The 25,138-nt window shown below is 29.9% G+C and overlaps 1 protein-coding gene across 3 annotated transcripts; it reads left to right on the top strand.

The window, feature by feature from the left end:
* Positions 1 to 1,682: 1,682 nt before the first annotated feature.
* Positions 1,683 to 18,002, top strand: LOC113377053 (double-stranded RNA-binding protein Staufen homolog 1-like). 3 transcript variants are annotated; one of them, XM_026617230.1, is made up of 15 exons: positions 1,683 to 1,907; positions 2,939 to 3,110; positions 4,058 to 4,182; positions 6,066 to 6,266; positions 7,571 to 7,860; positions 7,982 to 8,171; positions 8,258 to 8,433; positions 11,732 to 11,944; positions 12,156 to 12,360; positions 12,827 to 13,023; positions 13,201 to 13,576; positions 13,933 to 14,220; positions 14,299 to 14,522; positions 16,439 to 16,680; positions 17,887 to 18,002. In XM_026617230.1, the coding sequence occupies exons 2-15, from the start codon at positions 2,968 to 2,970 to the stop codon at positions 17,960 to 17,962; spliced, it is 2,946 nt and encodes a 981-aa protein (XP_026473015.1). In that variant the 5' UTR covers positions 1,683 to 1,907; positions 2,939 to 2,967; the 3' UTR covers positions 17,963 to 18,002. The 3 variants fall into 3 exon arrangements, with proteins under 3 accessions (XP_026473015.1, XP_026473014.1, XP_026473016.1); XM_026617229.1 differs by having other exon boundaries at positions 1,685 to 1,907; positions 8,246 to 8,433; XM_026617231.1 differs by lacking the exon at positions 6,066 to 6,266 and having other exon boundaries at positions 1,690 to 1,907; positions 8,246 to 8,433.
* The last annotated feature ends 7,136 nt before the right edge of the window (positions 18,003 to 25,138 follow it).

Raw genomic sequence — 25,138 nt, 5'->3', positions numbered from 1 at the left:
AAGTCCGTTACTTTTCAAACATTTTTAATAATATTAAATAAGAATAATTTTCGAAAAAGTCATTTTTTTAATTCCCCAAAAATCTAAATTTTTCAGAGTTCAAAGTCATTTTAAAGCTTTTTGAAAAAAATAATTTTCGGTACGAGAAGTACCTGCAATTTTCCTTAAGGCACGATGTCATGCACCATTAAGTCTTTCAAATGTACAATCTATAGAATACTTAATATATACAAATTAAAAAAATAATGTACATCTCTATATAATTCCATGTAAAAACAGTTAACGGTTATTTGGAGAAAACCCGAATAAGTGACTCTATTTTCATCTTAAAAATTGTCAAAATGTGATTTCTGAAACGGCATATAAAATAAAGAAGCAAAAAAGGGGAAACGGCTCAGGATTGTCCGCCCACTTTTACTCGACGGTAGACGAGGATCTGTAACCGTGTAACTTAACTAACTTATATAATGCAGATGGACGATGACGTTACGCAGACGTAGGGTAGTGGACGTGAACGTGAACCGAATTCGAACCGTCTAAAATACTTCGTTTCGGCTAAAGTATCGAGATCTGTGGCTTAACTAGCTGCAAGTGGAATTCTGTCTTAAGGCAATTAAGGCATCGTGCCTTAAGGCAAATTGCTGGAACTTCCCGTACCAAAAATTATTATTTACGATTAACATTTTTGAAAAAATTTTACTTCGAAAGAATAAGATTTGTGAGAAACTATAAATTGGATAAAAAATTACTTTTTTTGAAAAAAAAAATTAAAAAAAAAAAAAAAATTTTAACTTTTTAAAAAAAAAAAAAAAATTTTTTTTAACTTTTTTTTTTTGAAAAAAATGTTTTCTTTATTTCGACATATTTTGCAAGATCTAAACTTTTTTTCAAAGCAATCGTACTACCCTTACTGCATAAAGACGAAATATCAAAGCGCGTAAGCGCCGCGTTGCCGTCTAACGCGTAAACATTGGTACGGAACCCATAGGAATGTAAACTAAATTTATACTTATTGTTAAAATATCTGATAATTTGATGTGCATATGTCTAATGATTATTTTTGACCGCCAAATGGCATTTTTTTTTTACTTTTTTCATTAGATCTCCGAAACCGCTAGACCTGCCTTTATGAAAATTTGATCGGTTCTTCACCTTGTCAATACAAGTAAAATGTTTTTTGAATTATCAAAATCGGACGCTCCGTTCTCTTAAAAACTGAGTTACCGTTTTCGGCACTTTTTGCCCCGTATCTTCGGAACGGCTAGACCTGCCTTCGCCAAAAACTAATCAGCACGTCTCCTTATCAATACGAATCGAATGTTTTTTGAATTATTCAAATCGGTTGATCGTTGTTCCCGAAATCGTCGACGAAAATTTGTATCCGCACACATATACATACACGCACACACACACACATACATCCATTTTTTCTAAGGTATGCCAAAATATTCAGAAACCTCTGAAACGTAAAGATATATAAAAATTTTCATTTTCGATTTTTTTGCGATTACTATAACTTGCCCTACGGGAAGTTAACTAAACGGCAAACGGGCAAACGGTCTCGGCGTGCGTTTTGCGCAGTCGTCGACGAACCGCTCTCCACGCTCTCGGCGACACCGTGCCCCGTGCCACCGGCGAACGAGCCGAACGAGCGTCGATCCGACAGCGTCGCCTTGTGGCAGTAGTGCGCGTATCATGGACGATCCATTATACGAAAACTAATATGGCCGAAATTTAGTAACCCTTTCGATATTTTCTTTATTGTTCGCCAACGTATTTGAAGTGTTTCGTAGTGCGACGAATTACGATTATTAACATTAAACAAAACATTCAAGCCTATTTCATTACAAAAAGGTGTTAAATTGCTCGACGAACGTTTTTGAAGTGAAATAGGTACTCCAAAAGAGGTTAGTTCTTGATGGAACAAGTGCGCGGAACTTAATGGAAATTGTTCAATTCTATCATAGTTGGCCGTAAAATAATTGACGAATAAATAATTCACAATGTCGATAGACTCGTGCGCAATTATTTAATGTGCTCGTTGTTGTATTTCATGTTAAAATTATAACTGTCAAACGCAAAAGGATTTCGTTCCCTTAGGAGTGGCCGAGATTTATATATCCCTATGACGACAATAGCCCTAATAACGAATTTTATTATATCACTGCATTTTGCATATGCTAATTGGTGATTGATAATATGCATATGTGTATTTTCAAAAATTAGGTTGTCTTTTTTTGTCTCTACAAATTTGACACACAATTATCTGTCACCTTGTTATTGTCAATTTTATTGTTATTTTTATCATAATCTATAAGCTGCACTACAAATGCAACATATTTAGGTCTTGCTTTTAATATGCTTCAATTATTTCTTCTATTATTGTTTATTTCATGTTTTATGTTGCATAATTATTCAACAAAACTTTATTTTATTGCAGACAGAACAGTGGTTAAATAATATTTAATAATATAGACTGAGATAATTTAACAGAATGAACTTGTAAATCTTGACATTGTTTTTAGTTAAATCATTTTTAATTATAGCAATTTACACATCAGTGTGACATTTATTTATAAACAAGCTTATAATTTATACAGAAAAATTAGTATATGTTTGGTGATCTGTATCTGCATTCCTTGTTTACACTTACTTGTGGAGTATTATCTCAAATCATTTTACACCCAACAAATTTCCAGTCAGAATAAGGATATTTAATTTAATCTATTTCTAAAAAGAGATGTTTTATAAAAGTTGCCTGTTGAAACTGATTATGAATGTCGACTATTTATATTAATTAATATATTGCTACATATTAGCATTTCAGTAGCACGTCTTAGAAAGATTTCAGTGTTTTTAGCTCATATTTTTAATAAAATCCTTAGCATTCTCTGTTTAATATCTATTATGTAATCTTTATCTGTTACTACTATTGTAGGTCCTGATTTCTTGTGTAACCTTACCATTATGATGCATCCAAATATGCATTCACATGGGAGTCATCATCATGGGGGACACCCTATTCATGGGGGTATTTCCATGGCACATCCTGTTGCTTCTGCTCATCAGCATCAGCATCAGCAACATAACTCACATAGAGATCAGAACCGGTAATTATTAATTGAAGATGCTATTAATTTTTGTTTATATAATTGATCTCTTATGATTTATGCATATAAATCTAAATTTAGTAATTAGTTATTATCTAGTGGGAGTATATATATATATATATATATATATATATATGCAGTTAACTGTACATATATGTACAGTTAACCCCCATACAACACAGTAATTACGTTTGAGAAAACTAGCATGTTATGCGAATCCGTGTTATAAGGGACAAAGAACTAGTACAAAAAGAAGGGTTACGTTACGTTCCAGAAATTCAAAAAAAACATGCTACATATCATGCTTTCTTAATAAATATTGTTATATTTATTCAATTTTTTAAGAAGTACTTTTCTAAGTAGTTTTTACTTGAATTATATGATTTTTCTGTCATATCAAGATATCTTCATCCTCTGAGCAGTTTTCTATACTACCTCCAAATCCGTACATGATGTTTTGCAAAAAAAATTATATTTGCGATTACTTGCTTTTAGCAATATAATATTTATATATTTAACACATGTAAAGTAATCTTTGTTAAACTTTTATGCTCATTTTATTTAAGGAATTGCTTAAGAATTATTCAATATATTGTTCGGATAATCCTAGATTTTTGTTTTTGATAGAACGTACGCGCCTTAATAATATATATCAAATTAGTTATCTTTTGCACTAGTTTCATCACATTTATTGAGCTATTGTACTGCGATTTTACTAATTTTAGATTAAATAAAGTTTGCTTTTTATAGGTTTTACTATATTTCTTATTTTATTAACACTTTCCTCAATTCTTAAATCGTGTTAGAGCAAATCCGTATTATAGAAGTACCGTGTTGTGCGAGGTTACCTGTGTATATATAAATGATATTGATCTGCCATTCATAATAAATGTGTTTTAAAATCATTTCTTAAATTTAACTTGATGTTTTTTTTTTAAATTTTGTAGTGTTAATTCAAATGGACGTATGACACACAATCAGCACATGTCATTGCATCAGCACTCGGTTCAGCAACAATTGCAACAACGTACAGTTCTTCATGCTGTGCCCCAACCCAGTGCACAACCTACAGGTATGTAATGACTATTTCTTTTTCCACTGCATATTACTCTTTCTTTATTTTTCCTTTATCATTTCCATATCAAGTAGTATTTGTTGCTACTTGTGAGTGTTTTGAGCTCTCTAACACTTGTTTCAAATCTGAGTATGTTTTTATTCAAAGAAATTTTATTAACTTGTTTTTTTTTTATCATCACATAAAATATATAATTAGAACAATACCTAAATACAAGAAAGTTGACAATTCAAATTTGACAGCTTGTATTTGGAAATAACATGTCAACATTCTATTTATGCTTCATTTACTTAAGTTTCAAGCTATCCCCAAATACAATTTATCAAGTTTAAATTATCATTTTTCTAATATCCAAGTTCCATGTTCTGAATTTTGTAGTTTTCCGGGATTTTCGTTTTTTTTTTAAATTATTGCTATTTTTAGGGAAGTTATTAGTACCCAAGTCGTAAGAAAGCATTGATCTTAAGATACAATTTATGCATTATTTTTCAGTAATTTTCTATGTAATTGTGGAGATTGTAATAAAAATGCCAACAAATACCCTGTGTTAAAACTAATATTAAGTACAGTTCCTATATTGTGTGATATTAGGTATTTGTTTTATTTTTACGTAATTAAAAAAAAAATTTTTTTTAGAGGTTATAACTAGAAAGGCTATTTGTTTAATTAATGATTTTACTGTTCAAATTTGTCATAGTACTATATTACAATTTTTTTTGTAGATTATCAATTATGGTTGTGGCACTAAAATTTGCGAAATATGCTATAAATATCACATGCAAATCTGTGGAATGCATATATCAGTAAAAGGCTTATTGCATGTGTTATTTTTTCTATCCAACTTCCAAAATGTTGAGATAAAATTCATGTACTTACAGCTTTGTTACCACTTTTTTCCTTTTGATTTTTTATCTATGTATTAGAAAATTTTAAACACTATTTATTTTTCAAATTCATATTCAAGAGATTAACTTTATATCTAAACCTAATTATTATTGTTTTATGGTCAGACTGAACAGAGATGATGTCTATAAGTGTATATATATATATATATATATATATATATATATATATATATATAATGTGCGGCAAATATTGATATGCAATCTTATGATCAAAGGACCTTGAACTTCTTATGTTTACGGTTACCACAATATTTATTTACAGATTTTTATCTGTTTTGATCAAAATTATTATATATTTTTTCTGATCAATCCCCCTATTTGTTTCAAAAATTACCAAAATCTATTTTTTTTTTGCATACATTATGTGGAAGAATAAATTCGGGGTTTTAAAGCACTTCTATACCATAAATATTATTGGTATAGCATAAAAATTTAATACTAAAATTACTTTGCTTTGATATTCATTTGTACTTTAACTTAAATCTTCTAAAATTGAACGACCATGGTTTACATGTTACACTTTATGAAAAAAATATACAAAGGTTTTTTTAAAGATAACAAATCACATACATTTTTGGTTTCCAATTTTTATTTGCTACTATAATTAGCAACTGTACACTCTTTGTTTTTTACTTATATTGTCTCTGCGCATACAAATATTACTTTGACAGTTCCATGAATCGAAATGATAAATTCATCTTTACCAAACAGAACGATTAGACTATATTTTAGTTTATTTATTTACATTGCAATATTACTCATAGAACATCATTTTCTGTGAAGTTCCCTGGTTGCTACCAATCTCCATACTGAAAGATAATCTAATTCAAACTTCCCCACCTCCACTCTTTCTGTAAAGGTGATTTTATCATTGGAAGCTTGTGAATAAATTCTAAATATCTATGTGTGCTACGAGACATAACTTGATCATTTTAAGTTGATTTTATTTCTTTGTTTTTTTTCCTTTCTACTCAGACTACATAAGTAAAACAAAAGGGAAATGGGAAAAATGGTGTATTTTTTTTCAACAACTTTCAACTGCTAAGGTATTCGCACTCGCGCTCGTCCTGTTAGTGTCGAACTGTATTGGGACAGCCCATGCTAGAAAACTAGAACAGACAGTGTTCACAGCTGAAGACTTGTATGAAATGTTTGGGCCAAACGGTTGTCTGGAAGGTACAAACATTCTAGAAACGTGTTTCCCAATGCGAACATTACGTCCCGTCTAAATGCATCATACTCATATTTTTATACTTGATATAACCCAATAACATGGTTTATATATACATGTTTTTAACCATTTATTAATAATATAATTTAAAGTAATTTAACAGCATGATTCCAATATAGAGGAAGCGGGACTGACCAAAATTGAATTGGGAAGCATTGCACTAGAAAAATCTATTTTAACTTACTGAATCATGGGTTTCTTTCTATTATTAAGGGCTCCCTAATTCTGTTGTCGTATGTGAAATGCGAAATGTGAAATGTACGAAAATGATAAAGTGAATTCTTCTGCTGTATTTAATTGGTTATTGTGGAATTATTATAGTATGCAGATACACATAGACACGCATATATATATATATATATACTACTCTTTTAAAAATCTCTTAAAGCTTTCCTTGCCTACATATCCACTGGTCATAAAAATTACTTCACTTACACTTTATTATACTTTTGATAAATCTCAACACTTTTATTTCATTACACTACTTTCTATTTTTTATTTTATTTTATTGTGTATTCATGGCAAAGAGTTAATTTCTTTTATATTTTGCATATTCATTATTTAAATATATCTTCACATTTGTGCTTTCTCTAAAATTTTTCATCTACGTTTTTGGTAGTTTTAAAAACGTGAGCAAAATAGATTGAAGTCACTTGAGTTCATTGTATTGATGTACTAAAGTTTCTTCTTATTGTAGTCTTTTTTTTAGCTGATGTAGTACTATTTTATTTTTTTCATCATATTTTGATCAGAATTCATAATTGGTGTTGGTTTCCTTCCTTTTCTTTTGAAAACTTTGCTTTATTCATGGAATAATTTATAAAAATCTTGGTAGCAGTATCTTTTGCATCATATAATTAGTAATTATATTTATCTTTACATTTTTGTATTATTTTTTATTTCAAATTACTTTTTTATAATATCGTTTACTATAATTTTATGTTCTGAAGAGCAAATTTTAACTTCGATCAATCTTATGGATGCTGATGTATTGTCTATGAATAATTCAAAGATTTCTTAGCTCTCACATGGATACTATGAGTTCACATAATTTTAGGCATTTTTTTTCACCAAAGATTATTTTGTTGATTGAAAAATTATTTTTATTTCATTGTAATCATTATGACACAAAAATTTTACGATGCTTTGATTATATATGCTACGTTTTTATGTATTTCTGAGCTTGTGCCGTGATATGTTTCATTGTCTAACATACGCCATATCGCGCTGTCGCGTTTTTGTGTCCCAGGCGTTCTGGTGTCCATGAGCGCCGGCCCCACTCCCGTGGTCTCCGCACAGGGCGGCGGCGTCAGCATGACGTTGAAGCAGCAGACTGTGTCCGACGCTACTGGTATCACCTCAGGAGCCACGTCCGCCACTGGCACGAACGACCCGGTCGTCGAAGTGGCGAACGTCACGTCTACTGTTCGCCCTGAAAACACTACAAACGGCAGCAGCGCGCACTCTGCGTCTACCTTGGCCAACACTAAAGAGAAGACCCCCATGTGTCTAGTCAACGAGCTGGCAAGATACAACAAGGTACTGACATAACACACGCTATAAAATATCGATCGAGTGAAAATTAAATGTTTCTCTATTGGGTTAGTTAAGTTAATTAGGCTTAAGAAGGATGTAAGTGATATCTTTGAATTCAATACAGATACAACATCAGTACAGACTGACGAGCGAACAGGGACCCGCACACAAGAAGCGATTCACTGTTATGCTGAAGTTAGGCGATGAAGAGTACGTTTCCGAAGGAGCGTCGATTAAGAAGGCACAGCATTCTGCTGCAGCAGAAGCTCTTCAGTCTACGCAGTACAAACATCCACCACCCAAAACTACACGAGGTGAGGAGAAGACATACATATAATACATAATTCAATTATTTCATTCAATCTTATTCGCTAAATTATATTATTAGGCGGTTTAAGAGGTTCCTCCGATAAGTCTGGAACCAGTGGTAGATTAGGAGGCGGCGGCAACATAACACCGACCGTCGAATTGAACGCGCTCGCCATGAAACGCGGAGAACCAGCCGTTTATTACCTGCAACCTATGATGGACATGTCAAACGCCACAAACGCCTCTCAACCGCAACAGACGCAACAAGTGAGTAAGAAACTAGATGTAGAGTCGAGTCGTTCTCGCTTGAAAATCCGATTTGCTAATTTAGTTTTCTCGTTTCAAGTCATTTTGAATTGTGTGAGTCCCGACTTGGAAAAAGTATGTGTGTGTATGTGAGCCTATTGTTGACCTAAAAACGGCTGAACCGATTTCAAAAATTTAAATGTTATTTGATGAAACTCGAAAAAGACAGCTCGAAAGATATTTGTTGGGAATCGTGCTGATCAGTTTTTGGTAAAGATCGGCCGGGCCGTTTTCTTGTAATAAAGTGTTAAAAAAAAAATTTCGACGATTTTTATGATTTTGTTTTGACGGTAGATACCATAGTCTTATAGATCATACTAAAATATTACGGCCCTACGACAACTCGTTCAATTTTAAAAATTTGTCAAAGTTTGCAAAAATTAGCATCGTTTTTTTAGCATTTCTCAAAATTAGACATTTGATTGACGTTTGCTCAAAATCGCCTGAAACGATTTCAGAAATTTAAAAACCATTGGATGTATCTCGATGAGGATTATCGTTTGTCAGTTTTGTGCGACGATCTGCCCAGTCGTTTCTTTGTATTAGGTGAAAATCTACCTAGCCGTTTTCTTGCAAATAACTGTTGTAAAAAAAAAAATTAAGCCGATTTTTATCGAACTTTTTTTGGCGATATATATCATGGCCTTATAGAACTTACTGAAATATTACGGCCTTACGACAGTAGTTAAATTTTAAAAATTCATCAAAGTTCGAGAAAACGAGTACTTTTTTTGACGTTTGTGAAAATTAAAATTAGACAATTTACTTAGTATAACGATAGAGTACTTGGTCTTAATGAACATACTAAATCATTCAAGTCCTACGAAACTGGTTCAATTATACAAATTATTGATTTTTGTAAATTTGTTTTTAGAAAATACTCCTAGGTAACGTGTTTGTTCATTTTCAATTGTGTGCAATAAATCCACTCAAAAGACTTTTAATCACTCATAAATTAATGTATTTTTTATTGATTAAGTTGATTATTTACATATATCGGAAGTTTATGTAACTTGCCTCAAGGCAAAATACCGATACCAACTAGTTTATTTTTTGTTGACGTTCATATAGAAAGAATATAATATTTATCATCACTAATTATGGCAGATATTTTAATTCTCAGATCACATTGTTAACACTAGAAAGACGGACGCAGTCATTTTGACTGTTTTCCATTTTCAAACATAAAAATAACTATGTATTTGAAGTCGCAGCTTCGTGAAATTTCGTGACTTTTTATACAACATCTAAATGCGTAGATAAATCGTATTATTTGCCTTATCTCACTTTTATTTTCAATATTCTTACATGTTATGCCTGCATGGACGGAAAACAGTCATTTTGACTGCTCTAGAAATTTTACATAAACAAACGGCTTTGTTATTGTATTGCAAATCGTTATCTCGCGATAATTTATCTCGAATGAGCCATAATGCATCTGTTACATAGAAATAACCGAATTATGGTAAGTATTGACATTAGACCGGTCTTTTTCACATAGTAACTTTCAGTATAACGCGTTGTTTAGTTGATTTTTTAGAACTTATAAATAAAATGTCGAAGAGAAGTGAATTGTTGCAAAAGCTAACACACATAAGTGAAGAGTGTTCCGACATAGAATAAAATGCAGAAAATTGGGCACAATCATCTGAAGATGAATTGGATTATATTCCACGTGAATCATCTGATTCTGAGGGTAGCGATGAAGGTGATCACTATTGATGAAAATGAAAGTGCCATCAGTGTATGCAGGAGGGTGCTAAGTGGCTCAGAAACTGATGAAAGAATTCAAGAAACGGAAACAGCTGTCGATGGTACTGTATGGACAAAAATTGCCGAAGGTGGTACTCCAGGAAGGTCATCATCTAATTGTGTCTTCAAGGGTGTGAAAGGGCCAACAAGCTATGCAAAAGAGAATATTATTACAGGTGATCTTGTCAGTGCATTTTCGTTGATAATAGATAATTATATTATCAAACACATAAAACAGTGCACAGAAGAAGAGGGCAGTCGAATTTCGGAGTACGATTGGACAACATCGTTACCGGAAATACGTGCATTTATTGGAATTTTATATGCTCGTGGGGCCTATGAGGCAAAAAAATTGAAATTAACTTATTTATGGTCAGCAAAGAAGACATGGCAGATCAAAGGTAAAGAAAATATACCGTGAAATCCAGTTCCAATCCAGTAGATGACCTCTGCAAATATTTTTCAATATTTTGGATTTGGCTGCGATAAATGCCTGGATTCTTTACAAGGAAGCGACAGGAATAAAAATCCAAAGAAAACAAATCCTTAGAGAACAGTTTTTGTTTGAATTGGCAGAACAGCTTTCCGCGGACTACACGACATCAACACAAAAAAAATCAAAGGAAAATGATGACCCACAGACATCATGCAAATACCAATAGAAATAAAAGAAAATTTTGCTAAATAAGACTTTGTAATAATAATAAAACTAATAATACGTGTCAAAGTTGCAACAAAAATTTTTGCGAAAAATGTATTCATAAAAACATCTTAAATTATATTTGCATGAATTGTAAAAATAATGAACTTCTTTTTCAGATGAACTATTTTTTTATTTTTAGCACTTATAGATGATTTGTATAAATGTAAATAGTACATGAAATAATAAAAATTAATTTTAAACAAATTTCTAAACGCATTATTTATTTTTTTCGCGACGCAGTCATTTTGACTGTTTTCAGGCAATGTAGGTATATTCAATTCGTCCGTCTTTCTAGTGTTAACTAGATTGGCTTGTAACTCTAATTCTAATAATAATCAATATCTATTTCAAATTATTCTATTGTGCCTGGGTTGAATTGTCTTATATGTTTTATTTTTAAGTGTTCTCACTTTAACCAATCAAATTTTATTAGAATATCTACAAATTACAAATCTTATAATTATTTTCGTAACTCTTTATACATTGGACTTTTGCATATTATTGATTATTGTAGGTGCATTTGACGAATGACTAGATATTGCCCACACATTTATTCAAGTAAAAGTTTGGTAGTGCAGAAAATATAATGCTTTAAATTATTTTTATTTTCTCTGCTGATAAATATTTTTTGGATGTTTTTATGTCCAAATTATATCTACAAAATATACCAAAATTTTCAAAGAAGTATTTTCATGCTATCAAAGCTATATCAAAGTTTCAGTTTTTGTAATATGTACATTTTTCTTACATTTTTAAATTTTATGTAAGATAAATAAGTAAGCAACTATATTTTATTTCAATTAGGGTCAAGTGCAACCGCCTCACTTTGTGCAAATGGCGCCACCACAAGCCGCACAGTTGAATGGCGCAGGCGGTTTTAACAATTTTCACCATCACCATCATACTCATAATCAACAACATAGACCAGGAAATACGTATCAACAACAACAGAATAGATTTCATCAGTATGATCGGAGGGGAAATCTAATGAGAAACTACCATGGAGCAGAGAACAGGGTATGCCGGAATTATAATATAAATATAGTATACATTATTTTTTATTTATTATTTTGTTATCCATTTTTTTAATTATGTTTAATTTAAAAAACTGTCTCTATTGGAAGCTCTAATAATGATTTTATATCATAAATTTATTATCATGAACGTATATGTATATGGATTTATTTATGTGTTGTATCTAATTAATTATTTATACAATAAATGGCAGAGATATTGGAAGCAACACTCATCATATGGACATGTGGGTCCAGGAGAAGTCTGCAGTGTGATTTTAAAAGTGGGCTCCAGAGAATTTGTAGGAGCTGGCAACACGCCCCAAGCTGCCCGGCACGATGCTGCTTCTAAAGCTCTTGAGGAATTGAAGAATCTTCCCATGCCAGATGGAACATGTCCTGCTGTGCAAGGCGATAATGGTATATTTTAAATTTAAACAAATAAAAATTTATCTAAAGAATTGAAATGCTAAATTGTCAACTTAATTTTAATATTGATAACTTCTATCAATATTGGGTTTGCCGGGAATAGCTTTTTTTTTTTCATAGTCAATTCAAATCATGAGTCTATATTAAGGATGGTGATTAGAACTTATATGAGCATGGAATCCTTTAGTAAAAAATGTGGTCCTATTTCTTCACGCTGTAAAACTAAAGTTACTCTTTTGCAATGTAACATATAGAGTCTATTAAGATATATATTATAAGCTTTATAAATTCTAATAATTTTTTATGGTTTGTGCATTTGCACAATGCGCATCAATCATCATATTCAAATTTAAATGATTGTTTGTATAAAAGTATGTTTCTGCAAATTTAATTATTTTTTATTATAGTTCAACTAATATATTTTGTATAACATTTTCAACTTTAACTTTTATTATAGTAACTGTTCCAATGGAGGATGATCCAAATTCTGAATTAAAATCACCTATATCTCTTGTTCATGAGATCGCTTTGAAGAGAAGTTTAGCTGTACACTTCGCAGTATCCAGTGAAAAGGGTCCACCACATATGAAAGTTTTTGTCACAATTTGTAAAGTAGGTGATTTGCAAACTGAAGGAGAAGGCAACGGAAAAAAGGTTTTAATCTTTTGTATAAATATATTTTGGGAATGTATATAATAATGTTTTATAATTTAATAACTTCCTTCCAAATTAAATAAGAAACATTGGTATCTATTTTAACTCTAACAATTTTTATTTATTTTCGTAAAATATTTTTTTTATTTTTCTAAAAAACAAAATTTTAATTATCAGGTATCAAAGAAGCGTGCTGCAGAAAAAATGCTTGAGGAACTACACAAACTTGGACCGATATATACTAAACAGACCTGTGGAGCACCTGCTAGTTGCGTTACTAGAATTAAACGCAAACCATCTGCTACCAAGAAAAAGTCAAGAAATCTGATAAAAGAAAAATCTGCCGAACCTGAATTTAGCGAGGAGGTAAATCCTATTTCAAGGCTTATTCAAATCCAGCAAGCCAAGAAAGAAAAAGAACCAGTTTATACTTTGGTGGAAGAAAGGGGTGCTTCAAGGAAAAGAGAGTTTGTGATGGAGGTATCTGCAGGAGGTCATAAGGCCACGGGAACGGGTCCAAACAAGAAACATGCTAAGAGAGTAGCTGCGGAAAGTAAGAAACTACATAAAGATTTATGCATTCATATAATTAACAAAACGTGTGCTACATTATATTGTTTATTTTAATATTACCTAGTTTTGATATCGAAATAGTCATACTTTTTAACATATGATATTGGAAATAAAGTAAAAATAAAATAATAAAAATTGCATTATGGGCTGTAATTATAAAAATAATTTGAATAATAATTAAACAACCAAAATAGTACTAGGCGGAAAAAACAGTCTATATATGTTTGTCATTTTTTCCTAAACAATCTTCTTACAATTTTTTAATTTGACACTAGAGTTTTAAGCTAATCAGCTTATGATGTTTATTAATGCAATAGGTTTTTTTTTTTCTTTTAGACCTCTTGTCTTTGATGGGATTGGTGACTCCAGTTAAATCATCTATAAAAACCAATGCTGAAGACAACCCAGTGCCTCCAGAAAAGCCTCGCAAAGTTACTTTCCGTGAAAATTTAGATGTGGTGACTCCACCTGGCACTGGTGGTGCCAGTCATAATCAACAACATCATAGTAATAATCAGCAAACTGGGCAGTCAACAGGTGGCTCAGCAGGAAGACAATTGGTACCAGGACTCTTGCTTATGCAGGATCAGAATACACAGAACTTTGCAAGTGCGCAGAAAACAGGTAACTTGAGATTTAACATTCACACAAAATTATACTTAATTTGACAAGTATCTTTTATCATAACCTTAAAATTTGTAGGAGTTAACATTCAAACTACTGCTACAATTGCCAAAGAGTTTTTAAATGCTGGTAATTCACCTACAGCTGATGCTTTGGCAAAAGCTGGGCACAACGGACAAAAATTCTCTGGAGAACAGCATTTGTCTGGAGGCATGGCCCAGTCTGTTCTCAGGCCTAAAGATCAACTACTCTATTTAGCTCAATTACTTGGTTTTCAAGTTCAGTTTTCAGACTTTCCAAAGGTTTGTAGATACAATATTAAAGATTTATCTGGAATATCATTTATTATGACATATTGTATATTATTTATAATAATATGATGTACATTATTAAATTTCTGAAGGAGAAGTCGCTAATTGCTAATTGTATGTTTCCTCAATGTTTCAAGTAGTTCTGAATCGAATGAGACCAAATTTGGATAAAGTATGTATGTATGTATGTGTGAGCCGATTTTTAACCCTCAGATGTTTTGACAAGAACTTGTTGACAATGTTTTGTAAGTAATATAACTGATATGTTATTGATTAACTTGATTATTTATGTATAAGTATAGGGGATTCATTATATATAAATCATATCTATTAATTTCCTTTTTAACCTTTTCAACATTATGCAATGTTCCTTTTATTAAGGGAGGAACCTGCTTTAGAGGCTTAAAAAAAATCGATTTATTTTTGCAAAAGTGTCTTTGAAAACTAGCCGAGAATATATCGCTAATATTTCAAAATCAAATTCAAATTATTTTCGGAATTACAGAAGAAATAGTGAGCAATAGTCAGGTATGTATATGAGCGAAAACAATACGCTGAACGAAAACAATACGCGATTTCTCGGTTTTTAATTTTTTCGATTCTTCCTAATTGGCGGGAAAGATGGGAAAAAAACCAAGCGTCCTATCGAATTGAGACAATTCATTGTATTCAGGATTAAATTCTATTCTAGTTGAACCTAAAAAAATTAAAAAAAAAAATCATAACAATCTAAAATGAAATTTTGTATGAAAAAACATGATTTTTTTTTTCAAGTTGCGAAAAATTGGTGAATTTCTCATTTTTTTCTAGATTTTTTTAGGTTCAACTAGAATCTATACAGTTGAAAATATATATTTATTTTGATTTTTTTGTTTCGGATGGAAATCTTTCTGCATCTTTCCCGCCAAATAACACTGGCACTGGCGCATCGGCAAAATGCTTGTACCCGGCATATTATGACATATATTTTAATTAAAAAAAATTGAGAAAAATGTTTATTTCCTAAAAATTCCCCAATATAAGCGATTTTTTTAAGCCTCTAAAGCAGTCCAAAGCATCCAAAGCAATTTTGGATTGTTATTTTTGAATTAATAAATAATGTATTTATGGACTTATTCTATCTAAGGCACATGTATAAGTTGTAAGGAATTTTGTCTTAAGACAAGTTGCATGAACATCTTGATACATGTAATAAAACGACTTAATAAATAAGAATTTACTTTTGGCTAGATGCCGCATACAGGTAATTCATCAATATATCATTAACAGCACTAAATCCACATATGCTAAATTTGAAGATAATCAGAATTATTTTTTGTTAAAATAAATCTAATAAACATTTTTTGTTAAACGTTTCAGCAATATCTATCATTTTATTCAAATTACCCAGAGTGAAAAACTTAGTCGTTTTGAGTCAATTTTGAACTTGGCTGACTTAATTTACAAATTGCCCTCCTGTGGGTGCATACGCCCCGCGTTGAGAATCTGTGGATTGCCTAATATGCTATAGTTCTACGGAAAGTATATTGATTTGGCACATGATCGTGTTTGTGCACCTAATCCAATTATTAATAGTATAAGTTTGTTTGAAAGATTTGAACTAAAAATCGCATTGATTGGTTTGTAGTACAATCCAAAAATGCTGAAATAAACAGTTTTGTTGTTACTTTTATCAAAGTAGATAAATGTTAATTATTATAGATTAAGTCATTATTTACACATATCTGGAAGTTTTTGCAACTTTGGTATTTATATTAATTTAAGATACGTATTATTTTTTTAATTTATTTAATTTGTATTAAATTGTTATTTTACTCAGCTGTATTAGAGGTACAATGTATCACGAAAACAGAGCAATATTTGCAATTATGTATTTCTACTTAATAAACTGCTTATTACTTTTCTAGGGAAATCATGTCGAATTTTTGTCACTGGTATCTTTAAGTACAAGCCCTCCTCAAGTTTGTCATGGTGCTGGAGTGTCTACAGAAGCATCACACGATCAAGCCGCTCTTACTGCTCTGCAAATGTTAAGTGAAATGGGCATTGACAACATAACGCCTAAAAAGGAATTAAGTTCTACTGCGGCATCAGTAACTGCTTCAGGAGCAGGAATCAACTCACCACCCGCTGGAGGAGACAATGATGGGTAAGTTTATTTTATTCAACAGGTTTTTTATTTTACATATGTACATTTTTGTGCTATTTTTAACTTCCTGAAAGTGAATTTTCATAATAAAATCCATTTCGCTAATTTTATGTTTTCTCGACGTTTCAAGCCATTCTGAATCGAATGAGACCGAATTTGGAAAAAGTATGTGTGTGTGTATGTGAACAGATTTCGGCTGGATCGATTTCAAAAATTTAAAAGCCATTTGATGTATTTTGATGAGGACTGTTGTTTGTCAGTTTTGCACAACCATCAGCCAAGCCATTTCTTTGTAAATAGCAGAACAGTGCAAAGTTTTTCGTTTTAAACCGCAATTCTGAATCGATTTTTTGAAAAATCTTCCAAAGATATTGGTTGGAAATTGTGCTGATTAGTTTCTGGTAAAGATTCGCTGGCGCAATTTCTTGTAATTAACTGTCGAAAAAATGTTTTTCAACAATTTTTATGAATTTTTTTTGTTGATAGAGATATCATGGTCTTCTAGATATTACGGTCATACTAAAATATTACGGCGTTACAAGTCTTTGAATATTGAAAATTCGTCAAAGTTTGCAAAAATTAATCGCGTTTTTTTGACGTTTGTTAAAATTAGACCTTTATCGACATTTGCTCAAAAACGCCTGAACCGGTTTCAAAAATTTAAAAGCCTTTCGATGTATCTCGATGAGGACTATCGTTTCTCAGTTTTGGGCGACGAAAGTGTTAAACTTTTCATCCACATTTTAGTTTAATCAATTTTGGAATAAGAAGCTACAATGTTAGGACATAGAAGCACACGTGTCTGTGCACTATATTTAATATAATTACAGATATTATTAATCAATTTAATTGGAAATCGCAATGTTTAAATTTAATTAAAAGCGAAAACTTGATTTTTGAAATAAGCAGTTGAAAATGTTATCTAAATATCTAAATTTCAATTTCGGTTGTTAAAGTCAATTATTAAACGTATCGGAAAGTTTTTGCAACTTGCCTTAAGGCACAATGCAACTTTTAACTAGTTAATTATAATTTTCAGCTATCTGTTAACTTTTAGAACAAGCATGTAACCATAAAAAGAATTATTTTAATAAGTATCGATTTGTATAAGATTTACAACATATTTATAAATTTCATAATTAATAGTCATATTTATTTCTAGTAACCAGGATTATTTCTAGTAACAAAGATTACTTTCTGTTCTAGTATTCATATTGGTCAAAACAGCGTCGGAAGCAAAATAACTAAGAGCACTATCCTCGGAAATGGACTGAAGAAATAAGCTGTTTGTTTATTATTAATTTATCATTATTATTTTTTTTTCTTTTTAAAAAAGGAGGAATCTACAGATATAGAAGTATGTGATTATATTGCAGTATCAAACATCGGCTTTTTGAAGTTAATTTAAAAAAGGATCTGATGAATTATAAAAAATATTAGTTGTGAGGAAGTTTTGTGAAGTAATTTTAATGTTGGAACTTTATCAAATTATTGTTCTGTGAACAAATCCAGAAGTTAGAAATTGTAACTTTCATGTCTGAAATCATACACGTTTTTATTCTTTATAATTTTGTTATAAACAAATGTTTTTCAAAAGTATATTCTGTTGCCCAGTAATGTTCTAAATAGTTTTCAGTATAATAAGCATTAAAATTATTTTAATATTTTCAAATATTGTCCATAGGAATAATGGTTCAATTTATATGCCATAAACTATCTTCACATTCAAAAATATGTTTTATTGGAAATATTCATGCATTAAAAAATTAAACCATTTACATTAACATTCAATAATGATTAGATAGAAACATAATTTTTTTGACATATAATTGAACAAAATTGCTGTCAATAATTTATTTCTATGAGCTAATGGACCGCAACTCCAGAAAAATCTTTAGTTATGAGCACAAAATTTGTTTTAATTGAGTACAAGAAAATATGTTTGACGTGTGTTATTTTCATAATTTCTGTCGGCAAATATAAAGAATATTAATATATTTGTATATATAGCAAAGTTTATATTTTAATCTTAAGCAACTGGTTAGTATAAGATCACTTCTTTAGTTTTTATGCTTCTGTTACAATGCAATGCATTATAATTGCACAAAATATTTTGATTTGTTTCTCTACAAGATTTTGTGCTGTTATATGAAATTAGATTTCTGTGACATGGCATTGAGGTGGCTTAACACGTTTTTCTCTGTGTGTTATATTCAGTAAGGTGGTACAATTGTGTATTATTATTATTATTTGGTATATTATTGATATAATAATTGTCTTAAAATATATCACTACAGCGCGCTATCATCGACTAGTGCATTATCATAATAAATAAGCATCTGCACTATAAAGCTTAATGATTATTTGCTGATTTCGATTTTGAACTAATTGAAAAAATTAACTGGAACTTTTCCCAGATTGAAATCACTTCATTTAAGACAATTACAACCATTTTTAAGGAAGTATTTGGCTATGATTTGTCTCCTGGCAAAACAAAGGGGCGGCATATATTACATAATCCTATAACTATAGAAAAGCAAATTTAATTGTAAATAATTTTAAGAGATTATAAAAGAATTCATATATTTTGTTTTGCATAATCTTACAGTGATAGAAGAAATTATACAAATTTTGTGTGATTTAGTGCAAAATTATCTTTTAAAAAAATATAAGTGATAAGAAATTTAATATATTTAATTAAATTTATATCTGCTGTACCACTCTTTTTTTAAGAGTGATAGATATTAATTTGTTTTCCAAATTAAAGTGCTACTATTTTATTTAACTTATATTGAATTAATAAAAATTATGTTTTATTGGTAACAACAATTACATTGAGTTTTTGCCAAGTTACCTTTTCATTGTTGCGCCCTTTCTTTTGCCGGATGATGATACGCATAATTTTCCTGTTCCAAGCATCTGTGTTTTTTAAACAAAAATGAGTCGTAAATTTTATCACATTACGTTTTATATATGTTAAATGTGAAATTCTATGAAATTGTTGTGTAGTACATTACTCCCGGGTCACTACCTTCCCTTTTGGAGACATAGAATTTTAAACTTAATAAGATATAGCGACAAGCCCACAGTGAATTTCGTATTAATATATGTATATTGTACTTGTAACTTAATATACAAATTGTTGTCGGCAGTCAAATTTACTGCTTTTTAGGTATATGACGAGTATCTAATTAGGTATTATTATTTATTCCATGTGTACTGTATATGCTCCTATGGAAATATTGATTATTTAGTTACAATTTTATTTATATTTATATATTTTCAAGGTTTCTATAACACATGAGACAATTAAACAATGAATATTCCGAGATGCACCAAAATATTGATGATATTAAAATACTCTAAAACAATTTTGTGTCATATTTAATTTTATTGGTATTTGTTTTAATATAATTTAATATTTAAATAAGTTTCATAATATAGTATATTTTCTATAAAATCGATATAAAGCAAAGGCTCTTTAGAGTCGATGCCAGCTGATAACAGTATTTAAAGTATTATTACTCATTCTATTTATCAGTTAGGTGCAATAATAACAATGTTAGGATTTTAGAGGGCTGATCAAAATGTCCTGATCAAAAGCTTTTAAAAATATTTTCAATTTTATATCATTTTTTTCATTTAAATTGTACATGAGATAATGATTGAAAATAAACTATCGTATATTTCATATTTTATCCTATGTGTAAATTATATATATATATATATATATATATATATATATATATACGTGTGTATGTGTGTGTGTATATAGATGAAAATACCCAGAATAGTGTTCCATATGGAGACCAACAGAAATTGGAATAGTAATTTAAAAATATATGAATTTACATTAATGGATCCTAGGCATATTTACAACTTTTCCATATATAATTATATTATGGTTTTATAATTGAGTGAATATCATTTTTCCATATGAAACCTGAATAAAATATTTCAAAATTAGTTTTATTATTGAAGGCAGCATCAAAGTAATTTTCTTTATAAACTCAAATGTAATAAACTTGTTTTGTAGTGATCTTAGAACAGTTCGATTTATTATTTATTGTGGTATTTACTAAATTAATTTTGTGGTATGCACTAAATTAATAAAATTCATTCAGTATAAAATTACTAATTAGAAAACCTATCTTTTATACAATAAACGAAGATAAATAATTTCCTTATCTATAATCGAATCCTGTATTATAAGATTTCATGAAAAAAATTCTCTCACTTTCAAATTGGTGGAAATGCGTCATGACAATCATATGCTGTCTGTAGAAACCTTATGAATTTTTCCTTGTTTTTACTATATTTTTGTAATGATTGTTTTCATCAAAAATTCGATTATTAAAGCAACCTATTGCACACGAAAACAAAGTTTGTATAATGAAACGGTTCGTCAAAAATGTACAACAAGCTCGATTAATAAATTAAAAGAAAATTCGTCAATACAGTCCGTAAATTTACAAAAAAGTTTTAAAATCGTTCAGAAATATTTTGCAAACGTTTTATTTAAATTTTACAACAAATTATGTTTTTTTATTTTTTTTGTTTTTGTGTTATGGAATGGATTTGACACAGTCGGTAAGTAATTTATTCTATTAATGTTGAACTAATATGTATGATTTCTTTTGTATATTATTATAAAGACCTAAATTGATTATTAAATCTATATTTAATATAATAAATTTTAACAATCGGTGGTAAAATTATTAGTGACAGTCCGGTTTTTGACTAATATTGTTTTATTAGGGAAATGACATTTTATATATTTTATATTAATTTGTTTTTTATTTAAATATATAGATACTTTATAGAAAGTAATTTATTTACATTCCGTCGCAACTATAAACATTTGCATTACGTGTTAAACATATACATATTATATTATGTATCTGGAAGTGTTCGATTCTAATATGGATTTAATATTTAACCACGAGATTTTTTCATATTTATTTTAATTGAGTGATATATTCGTTTTTTGAATTTTTTTTTGACATGGACGGGCTCAGATCGTTTATACGACTGTTCGATGTAGAATCTCATTGTCAGTTCATCCAGAGTCGTTCCTGTTGTTTTGTGTTGATTGTATGCTTGTTTGATGTTTATAAAATTTCTATTTCTAAACTAGTTGTGCAAGGCATTGTGCATTAAGACAAATTGCTGAAACTTCTAGTTAGATAAGTAAATAAAATACTATATATGTTACAATAATTTGCTAATTTGCAATTAAATAGGATATTTTTTTATCACCTTATATTTTGTGAACAATTACAAGATTCTGTAACTACAATAATTTAATTAACAGAATTATGTGTTTTTAATTTTTCATAAGTATTTTGTTCATCACTTTTGTCTACGATCATTTCCCATTTACATACATTTTTGTCGTGCCTGATAATTCAACCAATAATAAATATCGTCTAATGAAATTTAAAAATAAATGATATTTTGGGCGCAGATTTCTATAAAACGTAGAATTTCTGTTTGCCACCATAGATAAAAGAAGAGTATGGATGTATTCACATGGCACAGAAATTTCTAGAAGCACCTAACTTTACTCCAGTTTGGCTCTGACCAATCAGGTGCCGTGTTAATACGTTCGGCAAAAAAATGGTAAATTTTCTTAGGAAAGTGATGAAAAATTATGCGATTTCTGGCCGCCGTTGCGTTGTCCATGCAACCAATTAAAACGTAGCTCAAAAAGGCATAAATAGGCGTGCGCCTACGGATTTACGGCCATTCTTGATAAAACTGTGAAAGTGAAAGTGGTAGTGAAAATAAAAATTGCTTGAGATGCAATAAATTTAGAATATTTTATTTCGGATTAAGATAATCTACACATCTAATTGCTGTGAAATATCGAGAAGTTATTAGGTGTATCGTCTGAAAGGTATTTGCAAATTTTTATTAAAATTGTTGTGTACATAGACCTTAGCATAGATAAAAGAAGAGTATAATACATTATAAGGGTTATGATTTTCCTTATAATACATTATAAGGACAATATAAGACCTTATAATATATTATAAGGACAATTATAAAGACAGAATAAGACCTTATAATATATTATAAGGGTTATGGTTGTCCACCCCTGAATTTTTTTTTCAATTTCGGAGCAACTTTTATTTTTAATGAATATTATGTATTCATATAGAAACATGACGCAGAATAATCTAGAATCATTAACATCAGAATCATATACAAACAATATTATTATATTGTCTAGGATATAGAAACATGGCACAGAATTTTCTAGAAGCACCTATTTTATTTCAGTTTGGTACTGACCAATCAGGTGCCGTGTTAATACGTTCGGCAAAAAAGCAGTAAATTTTCTTGGGGAAGCGATGAAAAATCATGCGATTTCTGAGCGCCGTTGCGTTGTCCATGCAACCAATTAAAACGTAGCTCAAAAAGGCATAAATAGGCGTCGCCTACGGATTTACGGCCGTTCTTGATAAAACTGTGAAAGTAAAAGTGGTAGTGAAAATAAAAACGCCCTGAGGTGCAATGAAATTAGAATATTTTATTTCGGATTAAGATAATCTACACATCTAATTGCTGTGAATTATCGGGAAGTTATTAGATATATCGCCTGAAAGGTATTTGCAAAATTTTATTAAAAGTATTGTCTACATAGACCTTATAATACATTATAAGGTCTACATATATTTATGGTTGTCCATCCCTGAATTTCTTTCAATTTTGGAGCAATTTTTATTTTTTTAATAATTTATTATGCGTACAGTCCTTAATTTTTAGCCTTTTAGCACAAACCCAAATTTGGTGAAAAAGGATGGCATTTTGATAATCATTTTTTTGTTTAGCAATAATTAATTTGACATTAAAGATAAGTTAAAACGTTTATATGTTGAAGATAAGTTGGAACATTCAGAATGATTTTTAATGAAAGACATTGTGTTAGCATAGGATTCCTACATGTGGATAAAGAACCAAGGGCTAGATGATATATATTGTCTAGGATATATATATTTTTGCATTCTTATTATCATGCCCGCTAATCGTTCGCCCATGATTTTATAATTCATTTATTTTTTTTTCGCTCAAGTTTAGGACATGTTATTTTTTACTGAATGGCCATGTTGCGTTGAGGGTTTTTTTTCGGAAATTGGTATTTGTTAAAATGATATGCTATGAACAAATGAAATCGTCCACTCACAGATCAGAATCATCTAGGTTTATGGCAGACATGTTGGATGTCTGAATTGTTTAATGTTATTCGCTAAAATTCTGTGTTTAATTATAGTTATTTGGATTTAAAATTGATGAAATAGACATGAAGACTAATAAGGTACGTTTATTAAAGATGTTGATTGGATTTTCGATCATGCAGCTTCACTTATTTTTTTCTTATATTGTTATGGTATAGTTATTGTAGGCTTGCAAATATTTTATTAAATGGCTAGTAAGTAATATACGTTGTTAAATTTTGATATGTTTATTTTTGAGTTTTACACTGTATGTTGTAAATCGACTTTTGTAGACAGGTACATAGTATTGTGTCACAATAAATATCAATTACACTTACTATTTTAATTTTCTTCAATCTAACTAGGATTGTTATTTAGTTATGATTAACTTGAACGAATATATATTATGTGAATGCACTGCTTTATCTTTAGTGTATATATATGTACGTAAACGATAATCTTTTTGCTTTAAAATTATTAGGATGAATCTTTGGTTGATTATGGATTACCGCTGTGTAATGAAATATAATGCCACGATATAAATGTAGTAGTGTAATAATGCATTTTTTTAAAATATTAAATTTAAATAATTTTCATTTAAAAGTTAAGTGTATGTATATTAATTAGTTATAAATATTGTATTTGAGATTTAATTTATTTTTTTAAAAAAGTAGACTTAATCGGTATCAAATAATTGCATTTTTTTCATTTTTATATTGCAATTTTTGCCTTATCAATAGCCGATGATTTTGTCATGTCACCTGCAGGTGGCGTACCTCCTGGAATTGCATAATAGCCAGTTTTGTTTGTTAGCTCTTTCGAGCTGGTCGTCCGTTGTGTAGTCGGTATCATTTGACGTGTATTGCAATATAGTGATGTGCTTTATTTGGCAATATAAATATTTATTTATTTTGAGATAAATTTATAAGGTGAGATAGTGTTTAATATTAGGCAATTATTTATTCAGTGCTCTGACACTTACGGATAAAATTGTTACTGGTGACGCGTTAAGTGATTGTATTTTATAAATTAGAATTTTAGGTTTATAATAATTAACCACAATGTATATTATGTTGACATTTCTTGGGTTTCCCTTACTTGGCTTCGGAATAAAAAATTTCAATGCTGCATTGGATCGGTATGTAATAGCATGCAAATAACAAAGTTTTTTTTTTATTTTCATTTACATTTGCTCCTATTACATAATAAAGGGTGGTTTACGAGTCTCTTTTTATAAT

Source organism: Ctenocephalides felis, unplaced genomic scaffold (genome assembly GCF_003426905.1).
Source record: "Ctenocephalides felis isolate EL2017-DRISC unplaced genomic scaffold, ASM342690v1 CF-g0.4_SCAFFOLD_01886, whole genome shotgun sequence".
Taxonomy (NCBI): domain Eukaryota; kingdom Metazoa; phylum Arthropoda; class Insecta; order Siphonaptera; family Pulicidae; genus Ctenocephalides; species Ctenocephalides felis.
This window is presented reverse-complemented; position numbering and strand designations above follow the sequence as displayed.